General features: G+C 45.2%; 2 protein-coding genes across 3 annotated transcripts in view; both read left to right on the forward strand.

The window, feature by feature from the left end:
• HSA32 (Aldolase-type TIM barrel family protein) overlaps positions 1–16,179 on the forward strand; it is a 45,110-nt gene extending 28,931 nt beyond the window's left edge. For both annotated transcript variants that reach the window (XM_086508963.1, XM_086508962.1), the window contains 4 exons: positions 15,038–15,229; positions 15,339–15,510; positions 15,608–15,819; positions 15,923–16,179. In XM_086508963.1, the coding sequence (XP_086365089.1) occupies positions 15,038–15,229; positions 15,339–15,510; positions 15,608–15,819; positions 15,923–16,030 (684 nt within the window). In that variant the 3' untranslated portion in view covers positions 16,031–16,179. The remainder of the gene's footprint in view (positions 1–15,037; positions 15,230–15,338; positions 15,511–15,607; positions 15,820–15,922) is intronic.
• LOC147461400 (uncharacterized) lies at positions 6,344–15,029 on the forward strand. Its single transcript, XM_086508964.1, has one exon. The coding sequence runs from the start codon at positions 13,795–13,797 to the stop codon at positions 14,446–14,448; it is 654 nt and encodes a 217-aa protein (XP_086365090.1). The 5' UTR covers positions 6,344–13,794; the 3' UTR covers positions 14,449–15,029.
• Positions 16,180–16,385: the final 206 nt, after the last annotated feature.

Raw genomic sequence — 16,385 nt, forward strand, 5'->3', positions numbered from 1 at the left:
GTGACTCTAGCATTCAAGATTCGAGGCATCTGTTGACAAAGGAGCGAAGTAACTCCCCTCTTGTGCAAACCCACTGCACTAGATCTCCGGCCAAGCTGAATTCTGGGTTCCATTTGGAGTAGACTATGCTAAACCAAAAGCTTCAATGTAAAGATTCACATTCCGAGGAATATCTGCTAGGTCTTCCTCCATTCTCTTCGCATCCAATGCGAAGTAGGTCTTGAATTTAACCAAGAACCGTCAATTTGCTTTACCTTCTTTCTTTCTTTCTGTGCCAATTTCTGTTCTGGAACGAGTATCTGCTCGTTTTCGTCCAATTCGAGTTGTTCATCATTAGGCACATCACCTTCAAAAGGCTTCAAGAGACTCACATGAAAAACAATGTAAATCCTCCAAGTATTTTGGTAGCTTCAGTCCAAAGGAGATATCATTTATCTTTTTGGAAAACCTGGAAAGGTCCACACTGTGTCATGCTAAGCTTACAAAGAAGCCGCTCCTTTCCCTTCTGTTTTCTTTCTCGAGCGTGCCTTCCCATAATGTAAGAGCACCCAATCATTCTCCTTCAGTTTCAAATCGCGATGACGGCGATTTGTTGCCTTTTTCTGTCTTTCCTGAAATTTCTGCAAAGCCTTCCGGACCAAGTCCCTCGTGAACTGGTCGTCTTCAAAGAAAAATTTTATCTTTCGTGCTAAGGAAGGGTGAAACCTTCGTAGCAAATTCAAGAATCTCAAATGGCACCTTCCCCATCAAAGAGTTAATCGTGTTTCACTGAATTAATAATCTTTGATTGCCAGTTAGTCTGCATGTGGAACGATGACGAGAACTGCAACCGCGTGCCCATGTTCTCCCCAAATAGCCGTTCGAAAACAAACTCGTGAACCTGGGGTCCCTGTCTGAGACAATCAGACATGCGATGTAATCTAAAGACCTGGGCAATAAACAGTCGTGCCCAAGGTGTGTTCTCGGGAGATGAAATCCATTGCAATACTTTCCCAGGGCGGGTGGGTATGGGTAAAAAGGTTGTAACAATCCCTGTGCTTTATGCGTGTCAAACTTGACCTTCTGGCATACCAAGCAACTGTGCACAAACTCGTCCACATTCTTCTCGAGTCTCGGCCAAAAGACGTATTTTTCTACCCCTTTCAAGGTGGTAGCAATGCCGCGGTGACCTTTAGAAGGTGGACAGTGGCATTCGGTTAGAACCTTTTCCCTCAACGGTTGTGTAACGCACAACATGGTTTTCCTCATCTAGTAGCCATTCCGAATGGAATAGTCCGCTACTATCTCCCCTTGCTGTATTCAACTGATTACATCTGCAAAATCTGTTCTGTGGTGTACTGACCGACCATATCCTCGAAGTTCCTATGATGTATCGCGGAACTAGCCAAAACCAACGGCTTCTGGGACAAAGTATTTGCCACCAATTTTTTCTGTCCCTGCGCATGGACAATCGGGAAGTAAACTGGGACAAGATGTTTGCCCACTGCATCTGCTTTTCCCGATAGCTGCTTCCATGACAAGTAGCGTAAACTCGCATCATCTGTGAAAACCGTAAAATCGGCTCCAAGTAGGTAATGTCGCCACTGAATAAGAGCATGGATAGCCGCCAAAAGCTCTTTCTCACAAATTTGTGTTGTCAATTCCGGCCTTGAGAACAATCGGCTCTCGTAGGCAATGACATTGGCCTTCTTGCATTAAGACTGCATCTAGACTACGACCACAAGTATCACAATATACTTCAAACGACTTCTGCAAATCCGGCAAAGTCAAAACTGGTCCCGTAGTCAATTTTTCTTTCAAATTCTGAAAGGCAGTCACCTCTGTGGGTCCCCACGAGAAAGGGACTCCTTTCTGTGTCAAGATATGCAAAGGGGAAGCAACCTTTGTAAACTTTCGAATGAACTGCCTGTAGTACGAACACAGTCCCAAGAAGCTTCTAACTTCATGGACATTCTTCAAATCGGGCCAATCACAGATAGTCTCTATCTTGGCCGGATCCATCTGCACTCCTGCTGTGCTGAGACAAATGTGTCCCAAAAAGTGTATCTCTGGTAGGAAAAATTCACTTTTCTTTGCATCTATAACTAACTTGTGATCTCGTAATGCGTGAAAGACCTGAAGCAGATGATCTCTATGTTCTGCCTCATTCTTGGAGAAAACAAAGATATCGTCAAAGAAAGTATCAACAAATAGCCTGTACTCTCGAAAAATCCTGTCCATCGTGATGATATCCACTCTTCAAATCAATCCTGCTAAAACACGAGGATCCCTGTAATCTGTCGAGTATATCATCGATCCTAGGAATCGGAAATCTGTTCTTGATGGTGATTTGTTGAGAGCTCTATAATCGATGCACATTCTCCAAGATCCGTCTTTCTTCAAAACCAACAACACTGGAGAGCAATACGGTGAAGTACCAGGTTGGACAAGACCCTTTTCCAAGAGGTCTTTCACTTGGTTCATAATCTCTTCGTTCTGTGCTCGGCTCACACGGTAAGGTGGCCGGTTCGGTGGTGTGCTTCCAGGTATCAGATCAATGGTATGATCTTGAGGACGAGCAGGTGGTAACTCGCCTGGTAGGCCCTCTGGAAAGCAATCGGCATGAGTGTGGAGAAAATCTTGGCGTACTTTTGTTCAGGTCAAAACATATTCGACCTTCATCCATCGTTCAGTTCTCTCCCAAAAAAAAGTGAGTAAAGAAACTGAAATTCATCAAGTACAATCTCTGAGCCCTTCATTTGTCAAAGTCGCTTTCTCGGCCCGGTAGTCAACCACGGTGTTGTTCTTGTGGTACCGAGGGATTTCGAGTAGAACGTCACAACCTTCCAAGGCAAATACGTAAAACTCCTCGTGCCCTAAACACCCTTGTCATTGCAAACAAAGTTTGCCAATGCTTGGTGTAATGGCAACATCCCTTCCGGGTGCCACTCAACTACCTCCGCCTGTGGCCTCAGCCTATCGGGCGTAATTCCAAATCGAGCCGCCAATTCAACAAGTTGGCCTTGGCTCTCTCAAAAGAGCTTTCTGATCTTTCACTTAGCCCCAAAAGTGGCAAAGTTTGTACTTTCATTCATTTGATTCGGTTCAGGCCCCACGCAATGTGGTACCAGTTCTGCTTTTTAGCTGCCTTTTCTGCCACGTCCCTCAACTGCTTTAGAACTTTCTGGCCTTTCTTCATCATGTTCATTCGGTGCCTTGTAAGGGCACTTCGTGGAGATATGTCCAGTTTCCCCGCATCCAAAGCACTTCCCCTCCCTGATGAAGCGAGCTCGCTCCTGAGGAGTAAGCTTGGGTTGTGCATCTTTCTTTTCTGGGTTGCTCTTCCTCTTTCTACTTTCATTTGTCGAAGTTTGTTCGGCTCTTTGTGTCATGATCTCATCGGTGGGGTAGGTCAAACTGCCAGAATGAATGGCAAAACCCCGTTTCGCATGACTCATCAACTCCTGAATAGAAGGTGACTTCTGTTCCAAGCAGTGATCTCGGATCTCTGTAGGTAGACCCAAGGTAAACCGCTTAATCTGTTCCTTGAACGAGATCTTCTTAAATGAAGAGGCGGGTAGAAAAGAGCTCCAGAATCTCTCACGCAATAAGCGTCCACTGTATCTTTCTTGGTCATCCGAAGATGGTTCCAAGCAGTTCGTATATCACGTTCATACTCTTGAGTCAACCAAGAAGAAATAAAAAGCCTCTTGAATTTCAGCCATTTAATTGGCGTAGTCTTGCTTAAAAGAGCGTGGACCACCAAGTTCGAGCATTCCCCTTAAAGTAAGAGGCAGCTCTCCGAATCTTAGAATGCTCTGAGTAACGTCCTCCTGCGAAAGCGATGTCAAACTGCTGTATAAAAGACAAAGCCTTCGAAGCATCTCTATATCCTGAAAACATGTCAAATTTAATTGACTGTCCACCTTCTTTAAACTCTCGGACTTTCTTGCTTTCGTCTTCGAGAAAGTCATACCGGTTGGCTTTGTAAAAATTCTTCTTCTTTGCATAAAAGTTGCTCTCATCAGAGTTTGAACTGTCTGTAGACGAGTCCTCTTAGAACTGTCACTCATTGGGCGAGATTTAGACTAATGTCTTTTTCTTGCCCTTTTCGTAGCGTTGCTTCTTGCTTTGATTTTTGCCTTTTTGGTCTTCTTCACTCGAATCAGATGAGCTAGAAGAACTGTCAGAAGAAGAAGAAGAATTTGGGTACTCCTTCGAATCGAACACGCTTCTTCTGTTTTCTTGCTTTTTCAAAGGTAGACTGACGACCCAAATAACCCGGGAAGTCAGCACCTTTCTTCCGCTTTTTGCCGTGCTTTCAGATTTGTTTTGCACGTCAAAAAGTTGAGCAATCCGTGCATCAACCACCTCTTCTAATTCCTTCTCTGTATATTTCTTGTGAGAAGAAGGTTTCTTGAGAGCGGGTTTTGGGAGTGGTTGTGGTTTTCTGCCACTCCGTATGCACCTCCTCCAAAGAGGTCTTGCTCGTATATTTTGTCATTTTCGGGTCCTTGGCAAAATTAAGCCTCATCTTTGTTGCATCGTCGATCAATTGTCGGCGCTCCATCTCTTGACGCTCCGCTTGAGTAGACCGAGGCGGGCCATACTCGCGTGAATCTTCGTTGTGATCCCTTTCCGCATCTCCGGAGGTAGAGGGAGTCGATTGATGCTTGCCTGAAGCCATAGGTGCCGCGGGAAAAAAATTTGGGATCGGATTTCCCGTAGAAGAGAAATCGGCCGTGCTCTGATACCACTGTAACAGACTTGGACACTCCCAAGTGAAGAATCTACCATGACAACACAAATAACCACTTCAAAACAGTTCACAGTTCACAATTGATTCGACACTGGCTCGACGGAGTTCTGTGCCTAGAGATATTGGCCCCAAAGACTGGTGCTTTGGTATTTCTTTTTGTATTAATCTGTGTTCAAAGTACAAGAGTGCGGGCAGGCGCTCACAATCAGACTCTGCGTCCAGATGCTCTGAGTTATGAGGCCCTGCTTGCTTATTTATAGAGTACAAGGGACCAAGCCCCAAAAACTGAAAAATTAAAAGCTCATGCTTTTTTTTCTCAAGTTCTCTCTCTCTTGCCCTAAAAATAAAGCAAAAGAGTTCTCCTTCTCTCTCTTTCAATTTGCGTAGCCTAAAAAGCAGGCAAAAAAAGCAAATTGCCGCATGCTTTCAATTCCGCAAAACCCGTCGCGTTTTGCGGGCTGCCACGTCGGTAGGTGTACGAAAACTGCCACGTCGGCAGGTTTGATTTTCTGCAGCCAACCAATTAGGGTTTATGACAGAATTAGGGTTTCTGCCTGCATTTAGGTTTAGGGTTTTAGGATAGCCCCACCATCACTTTGTGACAATCTCATCTTGGTTCATACTTGCAAACCCTAAAAACGCAGAAGAAAATCAGCCCTAATTTGACCACTTTTGGCAGGGCGAATGTTGAAAAGGTTATGTAGGAACATGCGGAATTTCCTGTCTGTCCTGTGAAGAGGAACCCTCTTCCATAATGCCCTTCCCTTTGTCGGCCAAAGTGTAATCCCACGTTCCTGTACTATGTGTCTTTACCAAACCAACCCAGGCTCACTTCTTGAGGAAAAAGTGATTCTGTCCCGACAAGGAAACCATGAAACCGGCCCGTAGGGCGGTGGACTTTGGCTTTCACCCGAAACTTTACTTTAAGCTTTAACACACAGAGAAACCTTGCAAAAGGAACCTGTAACGCACTTCAAAGCACACACGGCTCGGAAGCTAGAATGCTCCGAGCAGATGCCTAGGCCCCAAAAATTGGCGCCCCTTTCGATATTTCTTTATTCCCTTAGAGGGTAAAGTTACAAAAGTAGAGTCTTGGGGATCTTCACTTGTATCCAACTAGACTACACCTGTTCTGGAAAAATTTCGGTAGCATAACAACCCCAAAACTCGCCTTGAACAAATTCCCTTGCTGGAACTCACTTCCAAGGACTTAAACCCTCTGTTTTCAGCCCAAAAACAGAAATTACAGCTCGCTTTATTTACTGGTTTTTACCCTGTTTTCAGCCCTAAACAGTCCTGAAAGTGTACTCTTAATAGTGAGGCACTATTCCCAATGCTTCTGGCATCCATACGGTTGCAAAACAGTCCAAAAACAATGCATAACCAGTGCTGAAAATACACCTGTAAAGTGAGGTTATCACCCTCACTGGTGCCTGCTTTTGGAGTAGCAGTTAGCTACTCATGTTCCTGCTCAAAGAGGCTCTTGCCTCAACACAGAAGCATAAGATAACACAATTGTACATAGGCCAAATGAAGAGCCCTCTTGTGGGGCATCACGTTACTGCACATAGGGGGGAGAGAGAGAGCAGTGTAGAGTGTGCAGGACATCACTTCTTGCACTACATTGTACATGAGAGGGAAAGCTTCCACACAATAGCTCTTAACGTGTGACGGGTTCTCAATGACGCATCCCCTCAGCATAAATCGAGCGTCCCTCCTTCTGTGTGTGACCTGTAATGCATGTGTGAACAAATAGATGCAAAAGGAGAAGAGTTCCATGGCTGCCAAAACCTGCGTATCGTTGAAAACGCAGCAAAATAGCCGTGTAAACATGTATCTGATGCCTTCCAATGCTGAAAATAATCTCCTTGGTCCTAGGTAAAGTCATGGGAAGCTCAAAAATGCAGAGAAATGGCTGAAAATCAGAGTTATCAGCCTCCAAAACTGCTCAAAAAAGTTAGTTACGAGTTCTGTTCTCCCAGACTTGGTAAATTGGCCAAAAAGTGCCACTTGGCACTCATGCATGCAAATTTCCCGGCATTGGGCGTCCCGCTTGAAAATCTCTCAACTGGTGCATCAGTTAACTTTGCGGCAGAGTAATAAAATGTTTCTCTTGTCATTCCGGAGCTAATGACGCGAACAGATTTCGTGGCCCAAAATAGCAGTTCCCTAAATTTTAGGAAATGCTTCCATTGGACTCTCACTGGTCATCTGACCATCTTTTACCATTGGGACCACGTCCAAAAATGCAATGTAGCCCTGTTCTCGGGTGATTTTCTCTGGGTGACCTCACCTTGTCACTGTGCCTCTATGGAGTTAATTTCCTAGTATCCACCAACTTATTAAGTGCGGAGAGGGGACCTAGATGACTTTGAACTGAGCCTAGACACCCTTTTACTACTGGAATTCTAGTGCCGACCAACTTCCCATCTGCGGGTGAAATTGTTGTTTCACACTGGCCATACAATGTATGACCATTTGCAACTTCAAAAAGAGGGTCCCAAAAATTAAACAAAAATCATTGGAGAGAACCAACAACTCAAGTTAGCAATTGCCACGTCCTTGTGACAACATGTCAGTAAGATTTACGGAAATCCTCGAAGTTTAAGCTTTTGGTATTTTTAGGGTTACGGGCCCCACGGCTAGTGCTTCAAAGGTTCTTGTAGTTGGCTAGCTCAGTTTCTGTTTCTCTTATTCATTCAGCCATTTCTCTTCCAGTTCGGCATGCCACATCATCACTTTGTGACAAATGCTGTTACAATGGTACTAATTGCTGAGATGCTGATGGGTACTTACGGTAGATGCTTGGAACTATGAGGCTAAGGTTGAAAACTGAAATCGTAGGGTTGGTTCTATTGCTGGCAATGGGCTGAATGCTGAATGCTGCTGGCTGAAAATGCTTACTATTGCTGGTGATGAAAATGCTGAATGCTGATGTTGAAAAAGCCGAATGTTGGTGCTGAAAACGCTGGTGGTATTGGGTTGAAAATGCTGGCTATGCTGGGCGGAAAACGCTGGTGAAGATGGGTTGAAAACACTGGCAATGCTGTCCTTGTACTGCAGGTCCTGGTGCAGGTACTGAGGGGTACTTTCTTGCCTTAGAAGTGACCCCCTAGGGTCACTTATACACCACTTTAAAGCTGGGTCGAGCACTGGCATATCTGACCCCACGATCCATATACAATGATGCTAAATGTCACTTATTAATAAGTTGGAGAACTACTAATAAGAGGTGCGTCGCATGCAGTTTTACCTAGGCTTGGTACTAATGTTTCTGTATGGGAGCACTCCCTAGTGCCTACACCTAGCAGACATTGGCTGTGCTCATGTGCAATCAGAGGGTATGCGGTTACTCTAAATTGCCTGGACATGCACGGTCTTCGTACATGCTCACGAGGGTGCGAGAACACTTCCTAGGCTGGTTTAAACCCTAGAAATAGGAGTTACAGCTTGTCCACATGCACATAGGGTTAGATGTGCACGTGACAGCATGAAACGTTCCTTCTTCCCCTTGCCAACAACACCTAACTATGTGCACGCCTATAGAGAGGTGACACTCCCCTAATCCATGCATGAAAACCCCATCTGACGCATAGTGTCCTCAAGGAAGCTTCAGTCAACTCTGTCATACGTGTTCTCAAAAACGAGGAGTATCACAAGATCCTCTCCTTGGAGACGTACGAGGGCAATCGTCTCCCAAAAGGTAAAATTGTTGTCATGGATGCTCCACTCCTTGACATAACCTGTCTGTGTCTCATGTATAATGCTCTCAAGGAGCCGTTGCATTCTCAAACTCAAAGCCTTTGCTAATGTTTTGTAGGCTGAGTTGCGAATGGTGATGGGTCGCCACTGTCGAATCTCGTCCAAGGAGCCTCCGTCCTTGGGGATAAGGTAGATCAATCCCTCGCTCATGCTGTCAGGCATCTCCCTAGTGTGCAGAATGTGCCGGTAAGCACTACTAGTGTCTTGATCGAGCACCTCCTAGTACTCTAAGAAGAAACTAGGAGTCAAATCATCTTTTCCCCTGGGAAGTGGCCTGAGGGCTTCCTGTAGCTCCTGAGGCTAGAGTGGGCGCTCAAGCCTTTGAAACGTCTCCTTTGTGACTAAACAAGGCATTTGTGCCCACACTTGCTCTCTGCATGTATCTCGATGCTCTGATTGTGGCTCGATTGAAAGTAACTCATGGTTAAAGTCGGTAGCAATTGCGTGTATATCCTCGAGCTCTATAGCAGCCAACCCATCGGGCCTCCTCTAGCTGACCAACACTTGTGTGTGCATGGCGAGGACCCATTATCTCAAAGAACTAACCAGTAACTTTGTCGCCCATTTGAGTCCACTGAGATGCTTGACGATGAAAGGCAAACTCGTGGCGTCACTCCTCGATGGTGATAAGCTTCTGCCGAGCGTGTTGCATCTGCTTCTCCATCAAAGGGCTACCTGGGTGGCGCTTTGTAACAGACTTGGGCACCCCAAGTCGAGAATTTGACATGACATACGAGAGAATCACTTAAAAATACTTCACACGTTAATCACAGTTCAATTGAGTCGACACGGCCTGGCGTAATTCCGTGCCCAGAGAGATTGGCCCCAAAGACTGGTGCCCCTTTCGATATTTATTTTTATATTAATGCTTGAGCAAAGTTACGATGCCCGTGGGTTCTCTCTGCTTGAAAACTTGTCAGCAATCTGAGCCAGAGAGTGGCCCTGGGGTCTTATTTAAAGGCCATGAGGGCTCTCAAAAGCAATTACATGAAAAGCTCTAAACTCAAAAGCTCTAATCCCAAAAGTTGGCAGCGTGAAACTCGAAAATTCGTACGTTGTGCCACGTCAGCACTGTAAGCGCAATTTGTGAAAATTCCATACGGAATGCCACGTCAGCATGTCAACGTAATTTGTGGCGTCCGTACAACCTACCCGTCAGTCTTTAATTTTGAGTCTTGTGTTTCTTGGGCCTTGTCGGCCCAATACCCATACGTTAGGAACAACTTAGAGAGCGACTTTTTATCTGCTAAGGTTATCCAGGTGGTCATGCCACGTCATAATTTTGTGTCAAGCTCTTGCATCCTCTGCAAGGAGGCAATGCGACGTAGTCGTTGCTTCTCCTCTTGGGTCGCAACCAAGCGAGCTGCAAACCCTTGGAGGAAGAAACGACTAAGCTCCATAAGGCCACTAGCCGTTCTAACAATAGGGTCCCCCTTCGTGACTAAACTCCCTGTCCATAGTGTCACAACCTGCTCTCTGAGCTCTGTATCAAATAAAATCCTCTGTGGGATGCATAGAACGACATTGCCACTCTTGTCTCTGTTTGACATAGTAAGAATCACTGACACATGATTGGAAAAAGAAGTCCCTTCCCACATGCATACTGAACCGCTCATGTCACAAATGTGGTCACTAGCATAGAAACGATCTATCTTGGATAGATTCACGCCTCCTACTGTGCGGTCTGATCGAGAGAAAGAGAGGCTATCTGAGGGCCATACAAAGCTTGCATATTGTCATACATCCGAAATTTTCATAGTCATACATAGGCGCTCCCAAGCAGCTAACTCAGCCCCGTGAATAGTAGCATGGCTGCCTCCAATCCTATCCGAGGGGTCCTCCAACATGTTGAAGTCTCCCTCAATGCACCACTGTTGTGTGTGAGGCAGGGACTCCACAATATGTGACCAAAACTCAGCTTGTGCACTTGCATAGATGTTCAAGAAGCCTGCAAGGCTACCTTGAACCTTCATGGTGTCCCACTGGGCCCTGTCTAACACAATAATACCTTTGCCCACAATGGCTTGTTGCCATGAGTCCGCAATATGTGACCAAAACTCAGCCTGTGCACTCGCATAGATGTTGAAGAAGCCTACAAGGCTACCTTGAACCTGCATGGTGACCCACTAGGCCCTGTCTAGCACAATAATACCTCTGCCCACAATGGCCTGTTGCCATGAGTCCGCAATAGTCATACATACACCTCCCTGAATGCCACTAGGCCCAGAAGCAGCTGACCAAAATGTCTTATACCTCTGCCCACAATGGCCTGTTGCCACGAGTCTGCAATAGTCATACATACACATCCCTGAATGCCACTAGGCCCAGAAGCAGCTAACCAAAATGTCTTATACCTACCTCGCAGAACATGTCCTCATCGCCGAATGCGGCTCTCAGAGTGCTCCTGTAGCATAAGAATATCAATAGGTCCACCCTCAAGGCATCCTCGGAGCTCTTGTCTCAAACGACCTGTGTGGCGTGAAAAACTGTGGGCCTCCAAGGCCCTGGATATTCCATGAGACAATCCTCGTGGGGTCAGTGAGAGAAAACTGATGCTGCAACAGTAGCTTGGCAAGCAATCTTTGAGGCCGGTTTGGATGGGGAGTAATCCGCATCTGATCGACCTTGAGATAGACAAGTCTGTATCATATGTCTCACCCATGCCCAAGAGGCCGGTGTGGTCCTTCGAGCCACATCCTCTGCCCAAGAGTCCTCATGAGTAGATACATAGCAAGGAGGGGAGCTACGCATTTGCAAAAAAGTGAATAATAATGTGTCTGCAGCGTGTTGAATCAGGTAACTTCACTATGAACTTGACCATCGGCCACAAAGTCTGCACCAAATCTATGATCCCGAGGTCCTTTGGGTGATGAGAGAACTCAAGGGCTCGAGTCTGTGCAAGGAGCCATTTTTTTTCCCACAATGCGATGCTCGCGGGTTTGGCAGAGAGGACATAAGGGCTAGGGTTCTAATAACTTAACCCTACCAACTTATAGAGCACGGTCGAGGGGCCTAAACCATAGTTACTCGGAACGTGGAACGGGAACGACAACGGGCCTCCCTGCAGAACGGCAAGGGGTCTGAAACAGGAACGGCGCGGAACGGGAGGCATAAGAAACACCCAAATAAGAACTTTTTAGCGTTATGTGTTTGAATACAAGTAGTACTAGAGTCCTTTGACTCTAATATCCACAAAAAACACTATTTGAAGACCAATTAATCTTATTATGACTTGATTGTGATGTGCGGCGCCGCAGTCATAGTACATATAGTGTACACAACAGACACAATGCCCATACACAATAACACATGCAAGTACAGATTAGAGCTCTCAAATAATTGCAAGGGGTAGAGGAAGAGGCCATGGATTATCCGAGAAATAGAGAGAGAGCTTGATCCTTCAGGGTTTGAGAGAGAGAGAGCTTGAGAGAGGGCTTGAGAGAGAGGCTTGACTCCTTGAGAGCTTGAGAGAGAGGCTTCACTTCTTGAGAGTAAGGGAGAGAGCTTGAGGGTAGAGCTTGAGAGCAAGGGAGAGAGAGCCTGAGAGCTTAAGGGTAGAGCTTGAGAGCAAGGGAGAGAGAGCCTGAGAGCTTAAGGGTAGAGCTTGAGAGCAAGGGAGAGAGAGCCTTGAGGCTTGTTGCAATTGTGAAGGAAAGGGGTGAGGGGGGAGCATTTTATAAGGGTTGCCAAGAAACAAAACCCCCAAGAATCTGCCCCTTTGTGACCATTGGAGCTTGGGGAAATGTGCCCATTTTTTGCTGTTCCGGCTTGTCCTGGTCCAAACGTTCCGGTACCAGCTTGTCATCCGGAACGCCTTGCCATTCCGAGACGTTCCTTGCAACTCTGACCGGCCGGAATGCCGTTCCGACGTTCTAGACCGGTGGGAACACGTTCCCTGGTAGCTATGGCCTAAACCCTTTAAAAAATAAAGCAAGGACACCATATTGCGTAAAAGATGACACGTGGCTAGACTGTACGGACAAGCCCGCATTTTGCAAAGGTGATGTTGTGGCACTGTATGGATGACTGCGTTTGGGAGCCAATGCCTTTCAAAGTAAATTGCTTTTGGCTAGGAGCCTTTATAAGTGTGCTAGGGCCTCTCCTCTTGGCAGAATTTCTTGCGAGCATTGCAAGGGAGAGGACCCTCGGACATTGTACTCTTACGAAGCAATAATGAAAAAATATCGGAAGGGGCATGAGTCTTAGGTGCCAGTGCATCGGGAAGCGGAACTCTGTGGCTTTGTATCGACTCTCATCTCTCTCTCTCTCTATATATATATATATATATATATATATATATATATTTATATATATTTCCAAGTTCAGTTCTGTTCTTCATAGTTTTCTCACGTGTTGCTATAGACCTTCGGGTTGGAATGTCCAAGCCTATTACAAGGGCCCTGTTGTAAAGTATGCGAAGTGGCAGGACCAAAGTAAACCATAGAACGATGCCAACGTGGCAAACTGTACAGACATCCTAATTTCACGTTGGAAACGCGGAACTATATGGACGACCCAGAAAATGTGGAAACAGCCACATGGATGCGAGCTTTTGGTATGGGATGCTTTTGGAGACCCAGCTCTTCATACGTATTGCTTTTGGGGCCATTGCTGGGGGCTATGCATTTACACAAATCGGACAATTTTGAAAAATCAAGATTTCCAACATCAAATTAGGGTTTTTGCAACATGTGTCAATATTATGTTTTGGGTGCTTTTTGCAGACAACAAGTAGCAGGATGGAGGAACATGGAGTTACAAGCATGGGACATGGAAAGTGAATGTGAAGAACTCCTTGTTTGAATTTTGATTAAGGTTTTGAGTACCGTTTGAAAATTGTTTGGAATAGATTGTATTTGTTTTGATTTGTTTTGGTGTTGATTAAATTTGTTTGATTCTGGTTTCTATGCTGTTTGATAACTTTTGAACGACGTAGACTACAATCTTGGGAGCGTCTTGTTGAATGTGGGACCTCTAAAAGATGTAGGTTGCGGTCTGGAGAGCGTTTATTTGCACTTTGAACGAACAACTTGGAAAACGTGGAAACAACCTCATGGGCGCTAGCGTTTGGTGTGCGGAGACCCAACTTTTCATAACTGTTGCCTTTGGGGCCTAGGGTCTTTAAATACAAGCCTTGGGGGCTCTCAATGGCATTCTTTGCATGTGCGGAAGTAGAGGCAGAGCTTCTTGGCAGTTGTACCTTGTGAAGCAATATAAAAGAAATACCAGAAGGGGTGCCATGGTTTTGGGGTCAGTGCTTTGGGAGTGGAACTCCGCCACTCCATGTCTACCGTATGGATCTCTCTCTCTCTCTCTCTCTCTCTCTCTCTCCCCCCCCCCCCCCCCCCCCAGGGAGGACATGGATAGAGCGGCCACAGGAGTTGGGCACGAAGATGGCTTTCTATAGAGAGCATCTTCTCCACCTCACAGGAGATGGGTTTGTGATTCGACCCAGCTACATGGACACATATATGTCTCATGGTTTGCGGTGTGCCATTGGTCAGATACGCACATCCTCACATCAGTTGGAGATTGAGACTGGTAGAGTCAGAGGGATACCAACAGATAGCATGATCTGCCGCTTATGCCAGCTAGAGCCAGAGACAGAGCTACATTACATATGTCATTGCACAATGTACTATGAGATACGAGGCCGTTTCCACTGCTTATTCAGAGAGGGTCTCGGTCCTTTCTCGAGGGTCATGAGTTGTGAGGATCAGAGATATCTTGGGCTATATCTACTTGAGTTACACAGATATAGAGACACTTTACTGGGGAGAGATAGAGAGAGACAGTCCCAGAGACAGATTACAGATTCCTTTTCACTAGATATGGGACAGCTAGAGGAGCAGCCATCACTACAGAGCTCGGCCCACACTCATTCGACCACTACCGGCACTCTCATCGACCGAGCACTAGAGCTACGGAGATCCAGACGGCCATATTGAGGAGAGGGGCTACACAACATTGACGGAGACTACAGCAGAGGATTCGAGCCACACTCTCTTGACATCCAGATTGCAGATGAGGATGGATTCTAGTAGTAGTATCTTTGTTCTAGTTTTTTTGTACCCAGACATGGTTTTAGATTCACCATTTTGTAACAGATTGGTCTCACAGGTCATTTTGGCCTGTTGAAGACGTTCATATAACATTTCATTTCATTTCTCTCTCCCCAACTGTTTTGAAGTGTTAATGTTTATTTAAATCTGTTCTTTTCAGTTGGCATGTGGTGCCCTCTCGTTACACAATCTCATCCAATTTGGAGCTATTGATGAACTAGATTCATATGCTTCACAAAAATGCTTTACAGATGACACAAAAAAATTCACATGTGCAAACATATAATATAAAGACATCCAGATACAACCAGCTGAAGTCGAATCTGAAATGATCTGAAAATTCCATTTGTTTCAACTGCCTTTTTTTTTTTCCTTTTTTGATGTTCATGTAGTATTTAAAGCCCCTGATTGTTTTACTTGCTTGCATTTACGCTTTTGCGTACGTTTTCATTTGGGCTTTGATCATGGTAAGCAGGATATATTGGAAACAAATGAGCAGTTCATTGATGGTCTTAAGTTCAAGGGGGGATCAGCGAGTCTGATGCCAAAGAGCTTTTTGAAGGAGATTGCTGACATGGCACATCAACATGGTATGTACATGAGCACAGGAGGTTGGGCAGAACACATGCTCATGAAAGGTCCGAGTGCATTCAAGCAGTATGTGCAGGTCACCAAGCTACATGACTACACGATTCTCGATATTCTTTTGGCTTAGGAGCTATTATAAATTCTATTCAATAAGTTAGTTGTGCCTGATTGATGGTTGGTGCCAATAGGAATGCAAGGATGTTGGGTTCGACACGTTAGAATTGAACACGGACTTCTTGAACTTTCAAGAAGACGATTTGCTACGGCTTATACGCCTGATAAAAAATGAGGGCCTGAAAGCAAAACCTCAGCTGGATGTGAGCATTGGAGATGCTCTCTCTCTTCGGGACCTACAGACAGGTGCTAGACAATAAGGTCTCTTGATGACTTAAAGTGCACGTATTTTAACTGTTCTTACTGTTGGGTTTTTTCTTCTGTGCTTCTTCCCCTTTGCCAGAGATGGATGCATTGATCAAAAGAGCTGAGAGATTATTGGAAGCTGGGGCGGACATGATCATGTTTGATTCTGATGGTATAACGAAAGGTGTGGATGAATGGCGAACTGATCTGGTAGCAAAGATGATCGGTCGGCTGGGTCTTCAGAAGATAATGTTTGAAGCTGATGAACCGGAGAGTGTTCAGTGGTTTGTCAGCAAATATGGACCAGGAGTATCTTTCTGCCACTCTCATTCTCTTTGGAGATTTTTCTGTTTGCCAATGACATTAATTTAATGGGCGCCTCGGCGTTTTCTGCCAACATTATTTTTGCCAGGTCAATTTGTTCGTGGATCATTCACATATAAGGAATTTGGAGTGCTTGAGGACTACTGCAAGTTGGACTGGTAATCATGTTTGGGGACGTTCACGCTTGCTGTTGTAAATTTATTGGCAAAGCTGTGTCTTAGTTTTATACACATACCTCGCATGAGAGCTATCTGCCTGGTTGTATGCTGTGTCTCAAACGCATATAGGAACTTCAATTGATGTGTCAGCTTCTTGCCTATACAAAAATCACCTGCTTTGGAAATACTCTCTCTCTCTCTCTCGGGATTGTTCTACGATATTTTTTTTTCCTCTTTCTATGTGTGTATATGTATCTGCCAAACATGCCTTGAATCTTATCAGTCGATCATCACGTGCGATGGAGGGGCTTCTTGCAAATGATAGCAGATTTTCCTTTCACTCAATAACTAATAATTGTGCCAGCTGTTCTTAAATATGATATATATATTTCT

Source organism: Adiantum capillus-veneris, chromosome 3 (genome assembly GCF_014529385.1).
Source record: "Adiantum capillus-veneris isolate H3 chromosome 3, ASM1452938v2, whole genome shotgun sequence".
Taxonomy (NCBI): domain Eukaryota; kingdom Viridiplantae; phylum Streptophyta; class Polypodiopsida; order Polypodiales; family Pteridaceae; genus Adiantum; species Adiantum capillus-veneris.

Excerpts from the sequence above, each read along its gene's own strand:
- LOC147461400 (XM_086508964.1), top strand. The coding sequence starts at position 13,795 with ATGGATCTCTCTCTCTCTCTCTCTCTCTCTCTCTCTCCCCCCCCCCCC.